Source organism: Chiloscyllium plagiosum, unplaced genomic scaffold (genome assembly GCF_037043375.1).
Source record: "Chiloscyllium plagiosum isolate Xiang-an unplaced genomic scaffold, Cpla_swu_hap1 HiC_scaffold_3, whole genome shotgun sequence".
Taxonomy (NCBI): Eukaryota; Metazoa; Chordata; class Chondrichthyes; order Orectolobiformes; family Hemiscylliidae; genus Chiloscyllium; species Chiloscyllium plagiosum.
The window spans coordinates 96060864-96084896 of NW_028270141.1; the positions used below are offsets into that span (position 1 = coordinate 96060864).

The window sequence follows — 24033 nt, forward strand, 5'->3', positions numbered from 1 at the left end:
GATGACTGGAGAAATGTAGGTTTTAGTCAACAATAAGAAAGCCTATCTCTGGTATAGGCAGCTGGGAACAAGTGAATCCCTAGAAGAGTATAAAGGCAGCAAGAGTATAACTTAAAAGGTAATCAGGAGGGTATAAAGGGCACAGAGAGCTTTGGCAAATAGGGCTAAGAAGAATCCAGAGGGATTCTACAGATATATTAAGGACAAAACAGCAGCAAGGCAGAGAATACGGCCCAGTAACAATCAGCAAGGCTGCCTACACTTGGAACTGTAGGAGATGGGGGAGATACTAAATGAGTATTTTGCATCAGTGTTTACTGTGGAGAAGGATATGGAAGATCAGGAACATGGGGAAATAAATAGCAACTTCTTGAAAAACCTCCACTTTACCAAGGAGGTGGTCCTGGACATCTTAAAATGGATAAAGATGGATAAATCCCCAGGATCTGATTAGGTGTACCCTAAACGCTCTAGGAAACGAGGGAAGTGATTACTGGGACCCTTGCTGAGATTGTTGTATCATTGATAGTCACTGGTGAGGTGCTGGAAGACTGGAGGTTGGCTAACGCGATGCCACTATTTAAGAAAGGTGGTAAGGAAAAGCCAGGGAACTATGGACTGGTGAGCCTGACATCGGTGATGGGCAAGTTGTTGGAGGGAATTCTAAGGGACAGGAAAAGCAAGAACTGATTTGGGATAGTCTACATAGCTTTGCATGGGAAGTAGTATCTCATGAACTTGATTGACATTTTTGAAGAAGTCATAAAGAGGATTGATGAGGGCAGAGCAGTGGATGTGAACCTTTTGGACTTCACTAAGTCGTTCAAGGTTCCTCATAGTAGACTGGTTAGCAAAGTTAGATCACTGGGAGAGAGAGCCATTTGGATACAGAACTGGCTCAGTGATCGAAGACAGAGGGTGATGATGGAGGTTTGCTTTTCAAACTGGAGCTTGTGCCTCGTGGTGTACCACAAAGATTGGTGCTGGGTCTACTGCTTTTTGTCATTTATATAAATGGAAGCACGGTTAGCAAGTTTGCAGATGACACAAAAATTGCAAGCATTGTGGACAGCAAAGCAGGTTAGCGCAGAGTGCAATGGGATCTTGATTAGATGGGCAAATGGGCAGACAAGTGGCAAATGGAGTTCAGTTTAGAGAAATATGAAGAGCTGCATTTTGGAAGGCAAATCAGGGCAGGAATTATACACTTAATGGTAAGGTCTTGGAGAGTGTTGCTGAACAAAAAGACCTTGGAATGCAGGTTCATAGTTCTTTGAAGGTGGAGTCGCAGGTAGACAGGATAGTGAAAGTAGCGTTTGGCATGCTTTCCTTTATTGGTCAGTGCATTGAGTACAGGAGTTGGAGGTCATGTTTGGCTGTACAGAACATTGGTTAGGCCACTTTTAGATTACTGCATGCAATTCTTGTCTCCCTACTACAGAAAGGATGTTGTGAAATTTGAAAGGGTTTAGAACAGATTTACAAGGATGTTGCCAGTGTAGGAGGGTTTCAGTTATAGGGAGAGGCTGAATAGGTTGGGACTATTTTTTTCCTGGAGCGTTGGAGGCGGAAGGGTGACCTTCAATTATAAAATCATGAGGGGCATGGATAAAGTGAATAGTTAAAGCCTTTTCCTCTGGGTGAAGGAATCCAAAACTAGAGGACATAGGTTTAAAGTGAGAGGGGAAAGATTTAAAGGGAGCGTAAGGAGCAACGTTTTTATTCAGAGGGTGGTGCATGTATGGAATGAGCTGCAGAGGAAGTGGTGGAGGCTGGTCAAATTACACCATTTAAAAGAGATCTGGATGGGTACATGAATAGGAAGGGTTTAGAGGGATGTGGGCGACATGTTGGCAAATGGAACTAGATCATTTATGATATCTGGTCGGCATGGATGAGTTGGACCAGAGGGTCACTTTCCATGATGTACAGCTCTGACTCTAAATGGTTTAATCTATTATGGAAATTACTGCGGATGAGCTTCTGCCACCTTTTCCAGATCATCATAAATAGCTATTTTTAAAACAAACCTTGTCTTCACCAGTGCTTCCCCCAATTTTTTCTTGTCCTTTACTCTGACAACGTTTCCCTTATTAGTGCAAACTGGTTCTCTTTAGCTACTTTATCGAAATGCCTTAATTTTGACACTAACAGAAGAGATCAGCACAGTCAATATGTCAAGTTGCTGATATCATAGACAAAGGGGAGATGAGAATTAAATTAGTTTTACTGTTCTGTCTTGGACAGAGGTTGGTTTTAATTTGTTTCTTATTTTCCCCTTCTTAAAAAAAAATGGTTGTGATGCATTTCCACAAATCCTCTCTGCAAAGTCCATTTTTAACATGACCCACTGCTCTGTTTATTGTTCAGACAAAGTAAGGTTTATTCATCTATTCAAAATCTGGCAGTATGATTTGCAACACATGCAAGAATTCAAGGAAGAGGAAAGAGAGAAGGAAATAAGTTACAGTCGTGAATTACACAAAAATCAAATAAATTGTTTGGAATAGAGTGCAGTAAATCAATGTTTAGTGAAGATTTGTCATTGGCGAGTGTGGCAGAATTATGTTTTGTGGAAGCTCAGTTGGAAGTGGATTTTAGTGAACGATAGAGGTATAATTCTTGTATCTGGGAAATTAATTTATTTTTCAGGTGAAATACAGAATTCTTTCAGAAGTCAGAGAGAATTTGCAGTTTGGAGGCTTGGCCAGGAACTGCTCTTGCTGTATCTGTTCAGGTGTAAAAAGCACACTGAAGACAGATGTCAGAACTGTATAATCACAGGTCAGGAAACTGTTGGATAGGTGCAGGCAGTGGCTTTATTTGTACTCGGTTGCATCCGGAACCTGGAAAGGAGGCACTCCTGCCTTTCAGTTGCCAACAACCGGCAAGGTCCAATTTGCTCAGCTGCTTGCTGATCACCACCTCTCTTGCATTGCATCTGATCTTATTCCTTTTGAAGAATTCTAATAAATTGGTTCAATAGAATTTCCCTTTCACAAAAACAACTCTTTCCAATTACCTTGAGTTTTTCGAAGTATGCAGCGACATTCCCTTTCAGGATCATTTCTAAGACCATCCTTATGACTGATGACAAGCTAATTAACTTAGAGATACCTGTTGCTCTTCCTGAATAGAAAGGTTTTGTTTGCTGCTTTCCAGTCAGATGGAACCTTTCCTGAATCTGGTGAACCTTCGAAAAATTACCATCATTGCATCTTTTTCCTCCTTTAGGACTCTGTGATAATGTTCATTTGGACCCAGAGATCTGTCAGCTCACAGCTCCATCAGTTTGTTTAGTACAGCTTCCCTCGTGATTGGAATTTCAATAAAGTTCCTCTCTCCCATTTACCTCCTGATTTAAAGTTTTTATAAACACTTACAGGCCACTTACAGGATGGGAGTAACATGCGCTGTGGGTAGACACTATAGAAATACTATAGTTAGACTTCCAGAAGACATTTGATAAGATGCTGCATTGAAAGTTATTGTGGAGAATGGAGGTTCATGGTAGAGGATGTAGCATGTTAGTATGGATAGATGACTGGCAGAAAAGAGTGTGCATAAATGGATGTACATCTGAATGGCAGAATGTAATGAGAAGAGTCCCACAAGGATCTCAATGTTTTACAACTTACATCAATGACTAAGAGAGATGGGGATGGAAGTCATGGTAGCTATATTCACAGAGGACGACCAAAATAAGCAGGAAAGTATGTTGTCAAGAGGCCGTAAGGCGATTTCGGGCTGATATAGATGGGTTGAGTGTGTGGAAAGTCTATCCAGCAGATGGAATACAATGTCAGAAAATATGAAGTTATTTACTTTGGCAAGAGTAATAAAAATTAAGCAGAGGTGCCGAGACATTTAGGTGTTCTCATAGATGAGTTACATAATGTTAGGCAGGTGCAGTATGCAATCATGAAGACTAATGGGATATTGGTTTTTCAATGAGACAAGTTGAATATAAAAGAAATGATGTTGTGCTTCAGTTATGCATTGGTGAGTCCACATCTTGAATATTGGATCCGGTTTTCATAGAATCATGAACCCTACAATGCAGATAGAGGCCATTCAGGCCATCTAGTTTGCACCATCATCCAAAGCGCATCCCACACCCCACCCTATATCTGGATTTACAATGGCTATCCCACCTAGCCTGCATGTCCCTGGAGACACTATGGACAATTTACCATGATTAATCCACCCAACCCGCACATCTTTGTATGTGGGAGGAAACCAGAGGAAACCCACGCAGACACAGGGAGAACATATCATAGACAGTCACCTAAGCAGGAATTGAACCTGGACCTCGGGTGCTCTGAGGCAACAGTGCTAACTATTGTGCTGTCCCCCCAAGGGTTTTAGTCCATTTATTTAAGGAAAGATGCTCTGGAGGTGGTTCGAAAATGTTGACTAGTTTTGGTACTTGGAATGAGTGGGTTGCCTTATGAAGTAGACAGGCTGCAATTTAGCAGAATGAGAGATGTTTGATTTGAAGTGTATAAGTATTTGGATAATCTTGACAAGGTGGATATTAGAAGGATGTTTCCTCTTGTGGGTCAGTCCAAAACTAGTAAGCGCTATTTAAAAATTAGGCGTCACCCTTTTTGAGAGAGCGACAAAAAGAATTCTTCTTGGGGATTGTGTGACTATGGCATTCTTTGCCTCAGCAGGCCCTATAAATGGGGTCATTGAACATTAAGATGGATAGAAGAATTTGGTCATCTGGGTGGATGGGAATGTGGAATTCAAAACACAAACACATCAACCATGATATTAATGAATGGCTGAGCAGGCTTGAGACACCAAATAACCTGCTCCGATTTGATATGTATGTAATCCAGCCCCATCAAACCTAAGGAAGGTGAAGGAAAGGACCCAGTCTCCTTGGTTAAGATGTGTTCCTGCCAGCGCACTGATGTTTGGAGCACCATGTTGACCTGATCCGTATGTTCAGTTATGATTCACAGGGCAGGAGATACAGTTGTCATCGCAATTTGTTCTCTGATTGGAAGTTTCATTTCAGGATGGCTTGAGATATTTGGAGTATCACCTGAGGTGATCAACTTTCCTAGTTTTGCTCAAGAATGGAAAGAGTGTTAATAGAGATGCATTTTATCATTATCCCTTTATTTTACAAGTCTTCAGAAAATTTGAGAAAGCTGAGCAACATTGGGGCTGTTTAACCTGAAAACTGGGGGTTTCCATCTTGGTCAATAAATTGGACTCCCACAGGAGAGAGCAAACTTAAAAGATCTAATGAGCCTTTCTGGTCTTCGTGTTGTGACCTTATTTAAATTCTTTCAATTAATACCGCCACTGTTTGAAACTGTTCTGTAAAATGAAGGTTATTGTCTTGTAAACTAGGTTGTCACTGTATTTGGTTTCAATTCAGAATTAGTGAACTACAAACATTGAATTTAGGTCAGTGAATTTGATTTGGTTTTCTGACAAGACTCCCCTCTGAGTTCCAGTGAAATTTGTGATGAAAGTTTGTTTCTCAATTTCATTGGAGACAATTTCTTGATCTCAATCTCCTAAGTTTTGGAAAGGCCAATAATTAAGTCCAGAGCCGTTCCATGCTGGATCCAAAGTGGACAAACAGGAGGCTAGAGGATGTCAGCAAACCAGGAGGTGGAGAAATTAAGGGCTTCCAGCATTTTTTTGTCTCAAAACCCGCTGGATCCTGGCCTGTGTTCGAACTTCATAGGAGACTCTGTTTAAAATTCACCCTAGGGACAACAACTGTAGAGGAAAGAGACTAAGGCACCTTCTCTTGGCCTATTGATTTCATTGCCAGTTGATACAGGAGTGGGGGAATCATAGCCTTTGTCTGACCATGTGTATTCAGGTAGGGCAAATACCAGTGGTCATTAATGGCTCATTCATTTCCATCATGCAGATGCTTCCAAAGTCTATTGTTAGTTTTCGAGCACAGAATGCCTTAGACTCTTGACAGTTATTCACTTCCTATTGCTAGGGTATAGGGTAAAGACTTAACGGCAAATTGTTAAATAGTATATTAAATTTCATCTATCATCATTCATCATTCTATCATCATTCAGGCAAAAAGTGTAAGGGAACAGCTTTTATTTTCTATGACCACATCTGAGCCATTTCTCATTCAGAATCCAAATGACTGCTCATTAAGTGCTATTAACTGGAGCATCTCTAATGTAAGATGCAACATTCTCCTCAGTGGATCAATCTGGCTTGCTTGTGTTATAGTTGTTATTTCTAGACCTTCCTTTCCTAGATAACTAGCATTTTGCTACATTTGTATAATGTGAAACAAAGAAAATGAACGATCATCTTTGATGCACATTGTGTAGCTACCGTGGTCCCATCCATCACAATGATTTGAAGGGATTTGTTTTAAGAAAGTTGCTGTTATTTCAAAATCAGCTACTGCTAGTTTTGAGATTCCAAGTTCAGAAATTGAAGACTGAACAACAGCAATACTGCAGTATTGTTGATGTTTTTGTGTTGATTTCTGTCTGTGAGTTCCCCAGAACCTTTGAAATTTGGCTGCACTTCAGTGATTTATATGTGATGCTCACTATTTTAGGATTAAAGACTGTTTGACAAGTTGATGTTTTCATTTGTTGGTAAATTATTAAGTATGAATTACACGTTCAGGTGATTTAGCCATCAGACATTTCAGCCATGCTTACATTAGAGCTCTGGAATTTCTCTTGACTGCCAAACTGTGTAGGAAATGAAATAAGGTCACTTATTTTATATAAAAGTACTTACCATCACTTATTTAAAATGGGGATACTTTTTTGTTATTTATCTTTGGTTCTTGCAGCTTTTGCTCGATCAACTTTCCAGACCCATGCTTTATACCATTGTCTCTATGGCTTCTGAAAGGCTAGCAACCCTCAGGCTCATAAGAAATAACATTTAACATAGTTATTGAAATTGCATGGAATTAATATGCTGGTACTGAATGTATTTGTATTTTGTTTACTCTCTTCTCTGCTTAAACACAAAGTAGCCCTTTTCAAATAATAGATTAAAGTTTCTAATCAACTAGCAAAGGATTTTCATACTTTAAGCATTTATTTACTAATATTCACAAAACGCAAGTTTAAGGTCATGATGTTAAGAGGCTTGCATTTACATAATCTCCGGATATCCCAAAGCAGTTTATACCCAATAAACTGCTTCTTAAGTTTAATTGTTGTTGTAATTTAGGTTAACTAAGCAACCAGTTGACCATTGCAACATCCTACAGAAAGCATTGTAATAATCTGTTTTGGTTAAGAGTTAACTAGAGGTCAGAACATCAATTTAAAATTAACACAGTTTAAAACAACTGCCAAGAGACCACATAATCAAGCATAAAGCAACTGGAAAAGGTAGTGCCTGAGTTGTCATGGTTAAGTAGGGCTTGAACAATGGTATTGGATTTTGTCAGTTAAAATATTGAGGATATTATTCATATGTGTTTAAAATAAATGGTTTATATATTTAAAAATCACAGAACACAATCACACTTCATCCAGCAGAGCTTTGAAAGCTTGTACTTCCAAACAAACCTGTTAGACTATAACCTAGTGTTGTGAAATTTAACTTTGTCCACCCCAGTCCAACACCGGCTCCTCCAAAACATGAATTATATATGTAAAGGTTCTCCTATGTTAAACTTGATGCTCTATATTCACATCCTGGCTCCCTCGCCTTTTATTACTAAGTTTGGACATTGTAGTGATTGTAACAAGGTCAGCTGAGTTCCCTGATTGGACCAGACTAACAGCCCCAATCAGGGACCCCTGGCTAAACAGGAGTGTCAGAGGTACATTCACTCGGAGTCTGCTCTAAAGAAGCCAGAGCAGTGCATGTGTGGATAAAGGGGGACTTGGTGACAGGATATCAGCCCCTGTGGAGTTATTTCAGACATGGTTAGATAAAACAAAAGCAGGGTACCAAGAAGCAGAAACTGGTGAAGTGCATCTATATTCCATTCTGGAATCAAAGTTATCAACATGTTCCACTCAGCTGTGCTGCACAGCTTGTATCTAATAACTATTCTGGTTGACTGTTGATAACTCAGTGTTGCTGAATTCAAATTTCATAGAATCATGAGTGACTTGCAATTAACAGTCGATGATTTAGCTCAAGCACTGTAGATTAGACCTTTGTGACTTCTTGTGCAACCTCTACTGGCAGGAGTTGTAAGCTAGATAAAAGCTGAAACGCTTGGCATTGTGCACCTGTCAAAGATGAATCTGACTTTGGAAATATTCTCTGTATTCAACGCACTTTTATCCATTCAATGGTATTGTAGATGGAGCAAAGCAGAAAGTTACTTGCTCAATCAATGTCTTTTTCTTCCATCGGTTTGAATAACACCATGGCAGATGTTGCAAGCTCACCGCCACTAACTTCCACTAGGGACAGGCAAGAAATGCTGGCCAGTCAGGCTCATGTCCCATGAGTGAGCGACTTTTTCTGTTAGAAAAATGAATGAGTAATGAATCTGGAATTAAACATCAGAACCATTGGCAGCTCTGTAACCACTATCAATTGTAAAAATCCATTTGATTCAGTAATGTCCTCTAAGGAAGGAAATTTTCCATCCTTACTTAGTTTGGCCTACATGTGACTCCAGAGCCACAGCAACAACTCTTAATGACCCTGTGAAATGGCTCAAACAAGCCACTCATTTCAAGGACAGTTAAAGATGGGCAGCAACTGCTGGCATGATCAGTGAGACCCACCTCCGAGAAAGAATCAAGAAGAAAAATGCATACAACAGGCAATTTCATTAAGATTAGATTCCCTACAGTGTGGAAACAGGCCTTTCAGCCCAACAAGTCCACACCAGACCCATTCCCCTACATTTACTCCTGACTAACATACCTCACACTATGGGCAATTTAGCATAGCCAATTCACCTAACCTGCACATCTTTGGATTGTGGGAGGAAACTGGAGCACCCGGAGGAAACCCACGCAGACACTGGGAGAATGTCCACACAGACAGACAGTCACCCAAGACTGGAATCGAACCCAGGTCCCTGGCGCTGTGAGGCAGCAGTGCTAACCACTGAGCCACCGTGCCCTTGTTAACTTAACACACAGTTCTCCAGGTTTTGTAGTCTTAGATACTCTATTTTAGCCTTTTCATAAATAATGGTTCTTACAATTTTCTTTATTTTTAATGGAATACCTGCCGTGCGGAAACGGGCCCTTTGGCCACACTGACCTCCGAAGAGCATCCCACCCAAACCCATTTCCCTACGTTTATCCCTGATTGCTGCACCTAACCTACACATCCCAGAACACTATGGGCAATTTAGAATGGCCAATTCGTGTAACCTGCACATTTTTGTTTTGGATTGTGGGAAGAAACGAGCACCTGGAGGAAACCCATGCAGACATGGAGAATGTGCAAACTCCACACAGACAGTCTCCTGAGGTTGGAATTGAACCCGGGTCCCTGGCGCTGTGAGGAAGTAGTAATAACCACTGAGCCACTGTGTCACCCTGTTGGATTCTGCTGCCAATGTTGGATTATGAAAAGTCTTGGCATTGTCTGGTCCCGTTGGTGGCTGATTGAGAAATACATTATGTTGCACTGTTCATCTTTCAGACCTGTCCTTAGTTCTCATCCTGGTATGTGTCAAGTCAACCGGTATCAGTTGGGGAAATCCTGACAGCACAGTAGTGCACCCTTGACTGGGAGAAGAGAAACGCCCCCTTGTCATCCAGTTGACACTGCTGGAAGCTGAGTTGCTCTGGAACTTGGCCCAAGTTAGGATTTTGTCACAAGAATGTAGACTTCAGCAAAGGGATACGGGCAGGTTTAGTGAGTGGCTCCAAAAATGGAGAGTGGCAGTATAATGTGGGAACATGTGAACTTGCCCACTTTGGCAGGAAGAACAAAGCAGTAAACTATTAAAATAGAAAGAGATTGCAGATCTCTGTGGCACGTGTGTGTCATGGTGCATGACTTCAAAGTCCATGTACAGGTCCAACAAGTGATTAGGAAGGCAAATGGAATGTTAGCCTTAATTGCAAGTGGAATAGAATATAAAAGAATGGAAGTTTTATTGCATCTGTACAGGGCCTTGCATCTAGAGTATAGTGTACAACTTTGGTCGCCTTATATGCGAAAAAGCTATGGAAGCAGTTCAGAGAAGATTCACTCAACTCATTCCTGAGGTAAAGATCCTGCCTTTGAAGAAAGATTGTGCAATTTGTGCCTTTTCCCTTTGGAGTTTAGAAGAATGAGTGCGGATTTTATTGAAACATGTAGAACCCTGATGGAATTTGACAAGGTCGATTGTGAGAGATGTTTCCCCTTTTTGGAGAGAAACCAGTGGGAGGCACACCTTGCTGTGCCTGCACGCCAACTTTGAGAGTCATGTATCTGGTCACCGAGGAAGTTTCCCTTTGAATTGAGGAATGAGATTTTATTTCCTTATAGAAAGTTATTAATCTATGGAATTCTGTACTCCAGAATACAGTGGAGGGTCAAAATCATGGGAGTTCAATGAAGTTGAGAGCCCAACCCAGATCAGCTGTGATCTAATGAATGGTGGAGCAGGGTCAGTTGGCTGAAGCTCCTTGGATGCTGCCTGAACTGCTGTGCTCTTCCAGCACCACTAATCCAGAATCTGGTTTCCAGCATCTGCAGTCATTGTTTTTACCTCTATTCTTGCTTCTAAACCCTATGTTTCTGTGTTCCAAGTAGCAAATTATCTTTTAGCATTCACTATTAATGCTCTTGCCTGAAGAGATGTGATTAGTATACACTGCAAGTGGCTATACCCCTGAGGCTATGCCCAGTGGAAAGGATAGGGGAGAAAGATGCAAAAGTGTGATTGTTTGAAGAATTGCTACTTGGCTTCATTCTGTACAGTTCAGCATTTCTACAAAGGAATGCAAACCATCTGGCAGATATTATTCGTCCATGCAATGAGCCTTGATTGATGGAAATATCATTAAAATTCTTTATATTAAAAAGACATCTGAAAATATTCTTTGCAATAAATTGCGCTTTTTAAAGTTGTGGGGTTTGAGCAAGTGCTGGAGTGGTCAGCATTTGTTGTCCATTCCAGTTACCACTGTACACAGCTACTTACACGACCCTGCTTAAAACACTGAAAAGTTCTGGTTGTCAACATTGTTTCATCTGTGGGACATGTAAAACGTCAGATATTCCACATCCAGTCACACCTGGTCCGAATGTAACATTCTCTCATGAGAAAGCCCTGTGTTAGAGGGAGACGGAATACCCAAAGTTGATTTCTTTAAACTGAAGACTTTGTATGTTTCAAATGAAAAGAGAGATAATTATTTCCTGGGAAATGGTGCCATCTGGTGGATAAGGAACAAATCAGTATACAGTAATTCCCAAGTTTCCTGATCAGCCTCCCACAGTTCCAGCAATTTGGAACATTGATTCTCTGATCATTAAATCTATGAAACATAGATGATGCACTTTTGATTTCCCAAGATTCATTATGTATCATGTAATCATCTCTTGAAAAGATTTGGCATGAAACTTGGGAACCTGGTTAACAATGAAGATCATAACATTTTTAATGAGGACATAGACTGATGAAATGGGCAGATATAATGCAGATGGTCTTTTATTGTGGTAAAGTATGAGATGATGTGTTTTGATAGGGTAAGCGCAGAGGAAACATTGGGTACATAGTGCAGTTGTAAAAAAAATTGTAACTGAGACTTGTGTGTGTGCGTGCAAAACCTGTTGAATATGGTTGACCAAGTTGAGATGGCTGTTGTCTTAAAGAAAGCATATGGGATCTCTGAATAAAGGCAGAGAGTACTGAAGCAAGTTGAGCTCAATTCTAGCATCTTGATTTTAACTGCTTCAGCATTGTCACCTTGTAGCTGACAGAGCTCTGACCTCTGGAATTGCCTCCATAAACCTCTGGGCTTCTCCACGAGTCCCTTTATCATCATTCTAATATTTGTTATGTGGCTCAGTATCAAATGTTTGCTTGATATTGTTCCTGGGACGTAACTTGTGATATTTCACTTTGTAAAAGGCATGTATAAGAGCGAGGGTGTCGCTGCTGTTGTAACCTTTTCCATGAGAAATAGCCCATCCTCTGGTGCATTGTGTCCAATCCTGACTAGCACAGTCTAGACTTTCCACTGGCCAGGTGAGGGTTCTGCAGCAGAGATGGAAGTTGTGCTTTTGGACCCCACAGAATCCCAGACATATTAGATTGAGGGAATTTCCTGGGAAGTTGAATATTCCAATGCAACTGGAACCTGCCAGAAATTTCCATTTGAATCAGAGAATTTAGAAAGTTCTGCTGAAGTTAAATAATCAGTTGCTCGGAATATGTTTTAGACCATTATATACCTAGTTTTAGCTACTGAGTAGCTATTAAACTGACCCTCCAACTTGGCATGCACGCTTCCAACTCCATGTCCCCCGAAACCCTGATCTGGACATCCTTTCTATTCTCCAGGACCTGTCATCTGTCACCTCCAGGAACAGTCAAATCCAGTTTTTCACCTGGGGCCAGACTCTCTAGGATGTCTCTCCACACAACCACTCCCCCCCCCACCCCCCCCCCCCCCCCCCCACCCCCCAAGATTTTAAAAATCGTGAAGACCTTTTTAACAGGTTAAATAAGGAGAAAGTGTTTCCACTGGCAGAGCAGTCAGTAACCTGGCAGACACTGAATTAAGATGAATGGCAAATGAACCAGATCAGACTTGAGGGTTTAAAAAAAGTTACACAACCAAGTATGGGTTGGGCATGCAGTGCCTGAAGGGCTGGTGAAGCAGGATCAGTGGTAAAGAGAATAAAATAGATTCTTGGAGTGAAGAAAATTAGAGCTCTGGGAGAGAACAGGGAAGCGAGACTAATTGGATAGCTCCACCAAATGGCTGCTGGGCTCACCATGGACTTCACAGTTTCCTTCTATTCTCGCTGCATTGTACTTTGATTCTGTGGAAATTACCTTTTAAACGAACTGCCAAAATTCTCAAAAGATTCTTAAACACATGTATAAAGTGCCTATTGATCATTTGTTGCCTCTCCCTTTTCTCATCTTTATTTCTTACATTAAAGTTTCCCTGAAAGCTGATCAGTGATGTCATTTTGCAGATTTTAAGATCATTATATAAGGTGGGATTTGAATGGACATGTGCGTGATGTTGAAACAAAATGAAAATGTTGAGAGCTAATTTTAAACTAATCTGCCTTTTGGGGAAGTGACGTAGTCAAATGGGTCACCCATTTTTAAGTGAAATCAAAGGAAGGAAAACGTCAAACATACTTCACTATTTTCCATCAGACTTCATGATTAAAATTACTCCTTTTAAAGCTGTCCAAAGTAAAACATCCTTTTAGTCTCGTATACGCCTTTTCAAGTATAAAATATTGTGGTTATCTATCTTTTGTGGTTTGTGCTCTGCCATGTTTTGTAGACTGTTCTCAAACCAATCTGGTGTCAACAGCTACTGGTTGCAATTCTGTCTGGTTAAGGTGAGGGTACATCTCTGTTTGTTCACCTGTAGTCATCAGCCCTGTCTCTCCAATAGTTTTGTTTTGTTCAGACTGATTTATTTTAGCAGACCTTTTTTTGTGATTAATGTTTGATGTTTTAAGCTAAATGTTCATATAAATATCAACCAATTTCCAGATACTGTCTGGATGGATTGAGCTACCACTGGGAACCTGCATATACCGCACAATGCATTTTCAGCTAATGGCATCAACAGTTTAGCTGGTGATGATGAAAGGCTAAATATCATTTAAATATGCAATTGGTGGTGTGTCCATGTTCCATACACTCTTTACTGCTGTTTTTGGGTTGCAGGATGTACATAATACTTGTTTGCAATGGTGTTCAGTGGTAGTATGTTGACAGGAGAGTATTGATAGTCACAGTAAAATGAAAAGGGGTGTAAGAAAGCCGTTTTGGCCATTTCTTATTGATATATCTTTTCTTTTTCTGTGGCCCTGTAAATTATATTTTTATCCCAGCACCATTCTTGGCGTGATAGCATTTCCCAGTATGAATTCTCCAACTCTGAGAGGTTTGGAACCTGTTGTGATGTCTGAATGGATGCCAGGCTGCATGAGAGCTTATCTGTGCCCATATAATAGTATATGCACATTTATTCAGTGGTAGGCTTTACCTTGTCCACTGGGCTGAAGGTTCCTCTTAAAGGAGTTGGGACAGCAGGTATGTGAAATCCTGATACTACAATAATTTGATGTTCTCCTAAAATCTCTTGTACTTGTATTCCAAGCAGCTGGTGTGAATGGGACCTACATGGCATTACAAATTATTTCTCCAGAGTTTGATTCAGTCTACGTTAATAGAAGCAAAGGCAATAGAAGTTTTTTTCAATATGATCGACTTGTTTATGAGTGCGTGTATGGCTCGCTCGTGCATCTGACCCACGACAGTATCTCTAAGCATTTCTTTTTAAATTAGAGATGAAAAAGAAAAGCTTTAAATAATTTTGTCTGTAACATTTTAGTATGTTTGTTTTTCTGTGTCTTTAAGGGGCGTGCCAACCTGACTGAGCAGAAAATGCACTTTGCTCATCCACATTGTGAGCTGAGGAACCTGGATGATGTTGTTCGGTCTCTCAAACCGACTGCAATTATAGGTATATGGCATTTTAAAATAAACCTTCCTCTGCTAACTCCTACATTCTGTTTGCCTCCTCATTAAATATACTTTTTTTAAAAATACTTCATCACACTTCCCTCTCATAGAATGCATGAAAAGAAATAGGAATTTTTTGGCACTGTGAACTAGCCAGCACACCAGTTTATTCTTATGATCCTGCTATCTGTGTCAATAGACAATAGGTGCAGGAGTAGGCCATTCTGCCCTTCGAGCCTGCACCACCATTCATTATGATCATGGCTGATCATCCTCAATCAGTATCCTGTTCCTGCATTATCTCCATAACCCTTGATTCCACAATCCTTGACAGCTCTATCCAACTCTTTCTTAAATGAATCCAGAGACTGGGCCTCCACTGCCTTCTGGGGCAGAGCATCCCACACACCCACCACTCTCTGGGTGGAGAAGTTTCTCCTCATCTCTGTCCTAAATGGTCTACCCCGTATTTTTAAGCTGTGTCCTCTGGTTCGGGACTCACCCATCAGCGGAAATATGTTTCCTGCCTCCAGAATGTCCAATCTTTTAATAATCTTATACGTCTCAATCAGATCCCCTCTCAGTCTTCTAAACTCAAGGGTATACAAGCCCAGTCGCTCCAATCTTTCAACATAAGATAGACCCGCCATTCCAGTAATTGACCTCATGAACCTACGCTGCACTCCCTCAATAGCCAGAATACCTTTCCTCAAATTTGCACACAATATTCCAGGTGCGGTCTCACCAGGGCCCTGTACTGCTGCAGAAGAACCACTTTGTTTCTTTACTCAATCCCTCTTGTTATGAAGGCCAGCATGCTATATTAGCTTTCTTCACTACCTGCTGTACCTGCATGCTTGCCTTCATTGACTGGTGTACAAGAACACCCAGATCTCTCTGTACTGCCCCTTTACCTAACTTGACTCCATTTAGGTAGTAATCTGCCTTCCTGTTCTTGCCACCAAAGTGGATAACCATACATTTATCCACATTAAACTGCATCTGCCATGCATCAGTCCACTCACCTAACCTGTCCAGGTCACCCTGTAATCTCCTCACATTTCACCCTGCCACTCAGCTTTGTATCATCAGCGAATTTGCTAATATTACTATTAATACCATCTTCTATATCATTAATATATATTGTAAAAAGCTGCAGTCCCAGCACTGATCCCTGCGGTACCCCACTGGTCACCGCCTGCCATTCCGAAAGGGAGCCGTTTATCACTACTGTTTCCTGTCAGCCAACCAATTTTCAATCCAAGTCAGTATTTTGCCCCCAATACCATGCACCCTAATTTTGCTCAATAACCTCCTATGTGGGACTTTATCAAAGGCTTTCTGAAAATCTAGGTACACTACATCCACTGGATCTCCCTTGTCCATCTTCAGAGTTACATCCTCAAAACATTCCAGAAGATTAGTCGGGCATGATTTCCCCTTCATAAATTCATGCTGAGTCTGACCTATCCTGTTACTGCTATCCAAATGTGTTGTAATTTCATCCTTTATAATTGACTCCAGCACCTTTCCCACCATTGAGGTCAGACTAACTGGTCTATAATTTCCTGCTTTCCCTCTCGCTCCTTTCTTAAAAGATGATAACTACTGTCATTCTAATGGTATAGCAGGTTTTGTGCTTTTTTCCCTCATCTGGCCTGCATTTGTTCATATTGGTCTGTTATTTTAAAAAAAACTTTTAATAATATTGATTATTAAGCAAAGTAAACTACACTGAATCAACACCAGCACTGCAGACTTGCCACTAGAGCTTAAATCATTCTTCCAGCAGCATCAAAGTGCAAGAGAAATATGGAGCTTTATGACAATTTTTCTTTTTAAGCTTCCTTTCACAATTTTCCCTCCTATTTCCACTCTTGCCCTCTAAAAGCTCATCTCCACCATGAAATCCCCTCCTGCTCCTCAAAAAACCTGCAAGGCAACAATCCCCTCCTGGCTTCCATCTGAGCCCAGAATGGGTTCTCATTTTAGGTATTGACCTGCCTATAATCTATCTTTCAGCCAACATCACCTTGGCATCAAAAACACCACACTTAATTCTATGTCCTTGCAATGTACCATCTCATCCCCACTTTCCTTTTCCTTTCCAAAATCCCTGAATCATTTCCCAAGTCTGTTCCCAGCTTTCCTCAGAACTCACCGCTTAAATCCCTTCAATTCCATTTCCAGCCCTGCCACAGTACTGAAACGGAGCTTTGTGACTGTAATGAAGGCCAGCTTTATCGCCTTTTGCTGCCTGACTTGTCTGCAGCCTCCACACTCTGTCGCCCAGCTGAGTTGGACTGTTCTCACCTGGTTCCATTCTTATCCAACTAGTCATAGTCAAGATATGCTTACACTTACAATGGCTTCTCTTCCCCATTCTTGAATTACTATCGCTGGAAAACTTGAGAATCTACAATTGAACCATCTCCATATTTCTCAGCAATGTCCTGCTCCTTGGGGTATTATCCAAGGTTGCAGTTAGTCTTCACATGTACACTAATGACACTTAGCTCCACCTCTCCTCTCCTCCCTCCACTCTCTTTCACTATAGCTAAATGGTCAGATTGGTTTATCTGACTGCCAGTACTGTGAATGAGCAAAGATTTCCTCACATCCAGCATTGGTGAAGAACGAAGCTATTGTTTTCAGTATCCACTCAAAACTACATTCCTCTCCCAGGCAACAGTTTGAGATTAAGCCAGTAATTTTGCAAACTTGGTGTCACATTTGATCCTGATGTGAGCATTTGACTGTATTCATGTCATTAGTCAGGTTTCCACCTCCATAACCTTGCCAGAGTTGATCCTGTCTTAGCATCGCTGCTGCTGAACCCCTCATTAAATGCCCCTGTTTCCTTTTAGTGAATCTGCACAGATGAAAAAAGAGCAGCCTTTATGCATGGGTTGCAATCACCTTAATGTGTCTCAATATATTTTTCAGTCAAATAATTTGTAATTAAAATTGTTGGAGCTCAACAATAAATTACAGCACAACATTGATATGCAGAATATTACAAAAATTAAAGTTTAATACAAATTGTTCTCAAATTGGGTTAGAAACAAGCTCATGTGTAATCCTCCTTTGTATGTTTGTTTTTGTGAACATATTGTCATTCAAATCGATCGTAAAATTGTTATATTCTGCATATGTGTTGTGCTATAATTTATTGCTGAGCTCCAAAAAATGTAATTGCAAATTATATTTACTGAAGAGTATATTGAGTCAAATTAAGTCAATTGTGCTTGCAACCTTTGCAGATAGGTTAATGAATAGAGACTACTGCTTTTTAAAAGAAATTGTTGATTATCATAGAAATATAGGTACTTCATTGAGGCTTCAATCATTATTAGTCACACAACATAAATAGGTCTACAAACTCTAATCATCTACTTTATCTTGTCTTGCACCTATTCTCAAACATGGTTTGCTTCTTTCAGCTGCAGAGCTTCCTGCTTCATGAGAAGTATCAATGTGTGGAACATCCAGGACACATTTGAAGCTCTATTTTCCTGTTCTGGTACAATGAGATGACCAGGAATCTCCTACATTGTTACTTTTTCATATTTGGGAGATTTGCGTGTAGGAAGTGTGCATGCAGTACTCATTGATGGTATTCTGTCTGGTGTAAGCCAAAAAATGTTTTTGACTTCCAGTTCTGATTTTGTTATGGTATCTTGTTCCTTGCAGTTGTTTTCCCCTTTTGTGATGGTGAGCAGTATTCTTAAAATACAGGGAGACAGGACCCTGTGGATTGATTTTATCTGACTGCTTGTTTCTTTCAGGAGTTTCTGCAATTGGTGGTGCATTTACAGAACAGATCATCAAAGACATGGCAAGCTTCAATGAGCGTCCAATTATATTTGCTTTAAGTAATCCAACCAGCAAAGCAGAGTGCACCGCAGAGCATTGCTATAAATTGACTAAGGTAATATCTCCCCTTTAATTCCATCAGAAAGTGAAATGACTTAGTTATATTGCCAATATGAATGATAGATGAGCTCTGTGAATGCCTCACTGATTAAAGTAACATTATTAGAATATTACGACACATTCTCAATGTAATGCACAACCTTACAAAAATACAAAGGTAATATGCAGGAATTGCAGGGTAGACAGTTGAATGATGAAGCATACAAGTGGTTGTTTATAATTGCTTGTCAATATTATTTTGCATGACCTATGTCACAATAGTGGCTCTTTTTACAAGGTTACTATGCCCTTGAGTATTTCTTTCCAGAAAGGGGGTAAATAGCCAGGCTCCAACTAGGCTGGGTTTGAAAGTTTTATTGGGGCCCTTTGTTTACCCCCTAACAGATGGTGCTTCAGGCCAAAACTTTCACATATTTAACAAAACTGGTATAATCTAATGGGAGCGGCCAGCTAGCTGCGTGGCGAGCTTTAGTTTAGATTAGAGTAACTTTTGATTCTGTTCAGAACTTTCACCAGTTCAGTTCCAGCAGGGAATGTGTGAAACATGTTGCTGACCTCCCTCTCTAACTTCAAGCCTGTAAGGTCTAGTTTGTTTCATTTTTACTCTGTGCTCAGGGATGTGTGTATTGGGACAGTTGCAAGTATTTTTGGAACAGCATTATTAGGTTGGGTTCGGATAGAGTAAGTTATCCGGTATTCAGTTTTCTGTTCTTTGTGTTTCATTCCGTAGTTTTGTAAATAAATTTTGTTTGTTCAAAACTTGGCATTTGAACCAGCTAATTTATTCCGGGAATATCCACTATACACTTAGCTGAAACAAATAGCAAAGTTATGGTCTGGACTACCTGCTTAAAAATGTTTTGAGGAGTCTGGCCTAGTTCATAACATCCACAAGTATAGAATTAATTCAGAGTAATAACTTAATTTTTTTCTTTCTGTTTTGGCGAAAGCTTTACTTTGATTTAGTGTTTAGTTTAGATTAGAGTAACTTTTGATTCTGTTCAGAACTTTCACCAGGGGTAAGTAACGGGACTCAGGTCTCTGGCACGGAGCCTGTCCCCGTTACTCAGAAGGGAAGGGTGAAGAAGAGCAGAGCAGTAGTAATTGGGGACTCGATAGTTAGGGGCACAGATAGGCGGTTTTGTGGGAACGAGAGAGACTCACGTTTGGTATGTTGCCTCCCAGGTGCAAGGGTACGTGATGTCTCTGATCGTGTTTTCCGGGTCCTGGAGGGGGAGCAGCCCGAAGTCGTGGTCCATATTGGCACCAACGACATAGGTAGGAGGAGTGCCGAGGATGTTAGACAGGCTTTCAGGGAGCTAGGTTGGAAGCTCAGAGTTAGAACGAACAGAGTTGTTGTCTCTGGTTTGTTACCCGTGCCACGTGATAGAGATTCGAGGAATAGGGAAAGAGAACACTTAAATGCGTGGCTACAGGGATGGTGCAGGAGGGAGGGATTCCGGTTTTTGGATAACTGGTTCTTTCTGGGGACGGTGGGACCTCTATAAACAGGATGGTCTACACCTGAACCTGAGGGGCACCAGTATCCTTGGGGGGAGGTTTGCTAGTGCTCTTGGGGGGGGGGTTTAAACTAACTCTGCAGGGGCATGGGAACCCAGATTGTAGCTTCAGGGTGCAGGGCCTGGAGTGTAGGGAGGTTAGGAACATGGCATCAATTTCCAAGGAGGGTGTCTGTAAACAGGAAAGTGGCTTGAAGTGTGTATACTTCAATGCAAGAAGTATACGAAATAAGGTAGGTGAACTTGCAGCGTGGGTTGGTACCTGGGACTTCGATGTTGTGGCTATTACGGAGACATGGCTAGAACAGGGACAGGATTGGCTGTTGCAGGTTCCAGGATTTAAATGTTTTAGTAGGGTCAGAGGTGGGGGTAAAAGAGGGGGAGGTGTGGCATTGCTTGTCCAAGATAGTATTACAGTGGTGGAAAGGACGATGGATGAGGACTTGTCACCTGAGGTAGTTTGGGCTGAGGTTAGGAATAGGAAAGGTGAGGTCACCCTGTTAGGAGTCTTTTACAGGCCTCCTAATAGTCCTAGAATCATTGAAGAAAGGATAGGGAAGATGATTCAGGAGATGAGTGACAGTAATAGGGTGGTTGTTATGGGGGACGTTAACTTTCCTGATATTGATTGGGAAAGCTATAGCTCAAGTTCGTTAGATGGGTCAGTGTTTGTTCAATGTGTGCAGGAGAGTTTCCTGACACAATATGTAGACAGGCCAACAAGAGGTGAGGCCATACTGGATTTGGTTCTGGGTAACGAACCAGGCCAGGTGTTAGAATTAGAGGTAGGTGAGCACTTTGGGGATAGTGACCATAATTCGATGATTTTTACTCTCGTGATGGAGAGGGATAAGTGTGTACTACAGGGCAAGAGTTATAGCTGGGGTCAGGGAAATTATGATGCGGTGAGGCATGACTTAGGATGTGTGGCTTGGAAAAGTAGACTCCAAGGCAAGAGTGTAAATGATATGTGGAGCTTGTTCAAGGAGCAACTATTGAGTGTCCTTGACAATTATGTACCTGTCAGGCAGGGAGGAAAGGGTCGTGCGAGGGAGCCGTGGTTTAATAAGGAATTGGAATCCCTTGTTAAATGTAAGAGGGCGGCCTATCTCAAGATGAGACGTGAAGGTTCAATTGGGGCGATTGAGAGTTATAGGGTAGCCAGGAAGGACCTGAAGAGAGAGCTAAGAGCAGCAAGGAGGGGACATGAAAGGTCCTTAGTCGGTAGGATTAGGGAAAACCCTAAGGCTTTCTATAGGTATGTTAGGAATAAAAGAATGACTAGGGTAGGAATAGGTCCAGTCAAGGATAGTAGTGGGAAGTTGCGTGTGGAGGCGGAAGAGATTGGGGAGACACTGAATGAATACTTTTCTTCAGTATTTACTCAGGAACAGGGCATTGTCGTCAATGTGAATACTGAGTCACAAATAAGTAGAATGGATGGCTTTGAGGTATGTAGAGAAGAGGTGTTGGAAATCCTGGAAAAGGTGAAAATAGATAAGTCCCCTGGGCCTGATGGCATTTATCCTAGGATTCTCTGGGAAGCAAGGGAGGAGATTGCAGAGCCATTGGCCTTGATTTTTATGTCCTCTTTGTCTACAGGAGTAGTGCCAGAAGACTGGAGGATAGCAAATGTGGTTCCCTTGTTCAAAAAGGGGAGTAGGGATAACCCTAGTAACTATAGGCCGGTGAGTCTCACTTCTGTTGTGGGCAAAGTCTTAGAGAGAATTGTAAGGGATAGGATTTATGCACATCTGGATAGGAATAATGTGATCAAGGATAGTCAGCATGGTTTTGTGAAGGGCAGGTCGTGCCTCACAAACCTTATTGAATTCTTTGAAAAGGTGACGAAGGAGGTTGATGAGGGGAAAGCGGTAGATGTGGTATATATGGATTTTAGTAAGGCGTTTGATAAGGTTCCCCATGGTAGGCTACTGCAGAAAATACGGAGATATGGCATTGAGGGTGAGTTGGAGGTTTGGATTAGGAATTGGCTGGATGGAAGAAGACAGAGGGTAGTAGTTGATGGCAAAGTTTCTTCATGGAGTGCCGTCACTAGCGGTGTTCCGCAAGGATCTGTTTTGGGACCATTGCTGTTTGTCATTTTTATAAATGACCTGGAAGAGGGGTTAGAAGGTTGGGTGAGCAAGTTTGCGGATGATACGAAAGTCGGAGGCGTTGTTGACAGTGAGGAAGGATGTGGCAGGTTACAGCAGGATATAGAGAAGCTGCAGAGCTGGGCAGAAAGGTGGCAAATGGAATTCAATGTAGCTAAGTGTGAGGTGATTCACTTTGGGAAGAATAACAAAAAGATGGGGTACTGGGCTAATGGTCGGATACTTGGTAGTGTGGATGAGCAGAGGGATCTTGGTGTCTATGTACACAGATCTCTGAAAGTTGCCACCCAGGTAAATAGCGCGGTGAGGAAGGCATATGGCGTACTGGCTTTTATTGGCAGAGGAATTGAGTTCCGGAGTCCTGAGGTCATGATGCAGTTGTATAAGACTCTGGTGCGGCCGCATCTGGAATATTGTGTGCAGTTTTGGTCGCCATACCATAGGAAGGATGTGGAGGCACTGGAACGGGTGCAGAGGAGGTTTACCAGGATGTTGCCTGGTATGGAAGGAAGATCGTATGAGGAAAGACTGAGACACTTGGGGCTGTTTTCATTAGAGAAAAGAAGGTTTAGGGGTGACTTGATTGAGGTGTACAAGATGATTAGGGGGTTAGATAGAGTTGACAGTGTGAACCTTTTCCCGCGTATGGAGTCTGGTATTACAAGGGGGCATAGCTTTAAATTAAGGGGGGGTAGATATAGGACTGAAGTTAGGGGTAGGTTCTTCACTCAGCGAGTCGTAAGTTCATGGAATGCCCTGCCAGTAGCAGTGGTGGACTCTCCCTCTTTATGGGCATTTAAGCGGGCATTGGATAGGTATATGGAGGATAGTGGGTTAGTATAGGTTAGGTGGGCTTGGATCGGCGCAACATCGAGGGCCAAAAGGCCTGTACTGCGCTGTATTCTTCTATGTTCTATGTTCTACTACTACTGAATATTGGCACTCAGTATGTTGTCTTGTGAGAAACTTCAGAATTAGCAAATAAAGTCCCAGTTTTGAAGACAGCATTGTTGCTGTGTGACATGGATAGATGTTGTTACACAGGATAAATTTTTGTCAGATTCAAAAAGTGTGATGCTTGGAAAGCACAGCCGGTCAGGCAGCATCCGAGGAGCAAGAGAGTCAATGTTTTGAGTATAAGCTCTTCATCAAGAATGTGAGGACCAGTTCAGCTAATCGAATGAGTGAGTCAGTGGAAGGGTACTGGTTGGGTTGGTTGGAGAGGACAAAACGGAGGGCTTGGGAGCCTTTGACATGGTGGATGGTTTGTATAGGGGTGGACATCCATGGCACAGATGTGACACTGGGGGCTGGGGAACTCAACATCATGGAGGAGGAGGGCATAGGTGGTGTCTCAAATGTATGTGGGGAGATCCTGAACCATAGGGGACAGGATGGTGTCAAGGTATGCGGAGATACGTTTGGTAGGGCAGGAGCAGATGGAGACGATGGGCTGACTGGGGTAGTCAGGTTTGAGAATTTTGGGTAAGGGGTAGAACTGGGTGGTGTAGGGTTCCCAGACTGAAGTTGGAGGCTGTTGCTGTGAGATCCCCTGAGGTGATGAGGTTGTGTATGGTCTGGGAGATGATGGATTGATGATGGGAGATGAGGTCATGGTCAAGGGGGCAAAACCCCTGGTGTAGAGGTCACTACACCAAACTACCATTGCCCCCCCCCCCCCCCCCGTCTGAAGCTTTGATGGAGAGGTTGGGGTTGGAGTGGAGGGCTGCAAACTGCAAGGGTGAGAGGTTGGAGTGGGTGAGAGGTGTGGACATGTTGAGGCGGTAAGTGTCATGGTGACAGTTGGAGATGAAGGGATCGAGGCTGGGTAACAGAA

At 41.8% G+C, this 24033-nt stretch overlaps 1 protein-coding gene across 1 annotated transcript in view; it reads left to right on the forward strand.

The window, feature by feature from the left end:
- The window catches only part of me1 (malic enzyme 1, NADP(+)-dependent, cytosolic), a 440214-nt gene that overhangs the window by 359653 nt on the left and 56528 nt on the right, over positions 1 to 24033 (forward strand). The window contains exons 10-11 of the mRNA XM_043685873.2: positions 14519 to 14624; positions 18412 to 18554. Coding sequence (XP_043541808.1) covers positions 14519 to 14624; positions 18412 to 18554 — 249 coding nt within the window. The remainder of the gene's footprint in view (positions 1 to 14518; positions 14625 to 18411; positions 18555 to 24033) is intronic.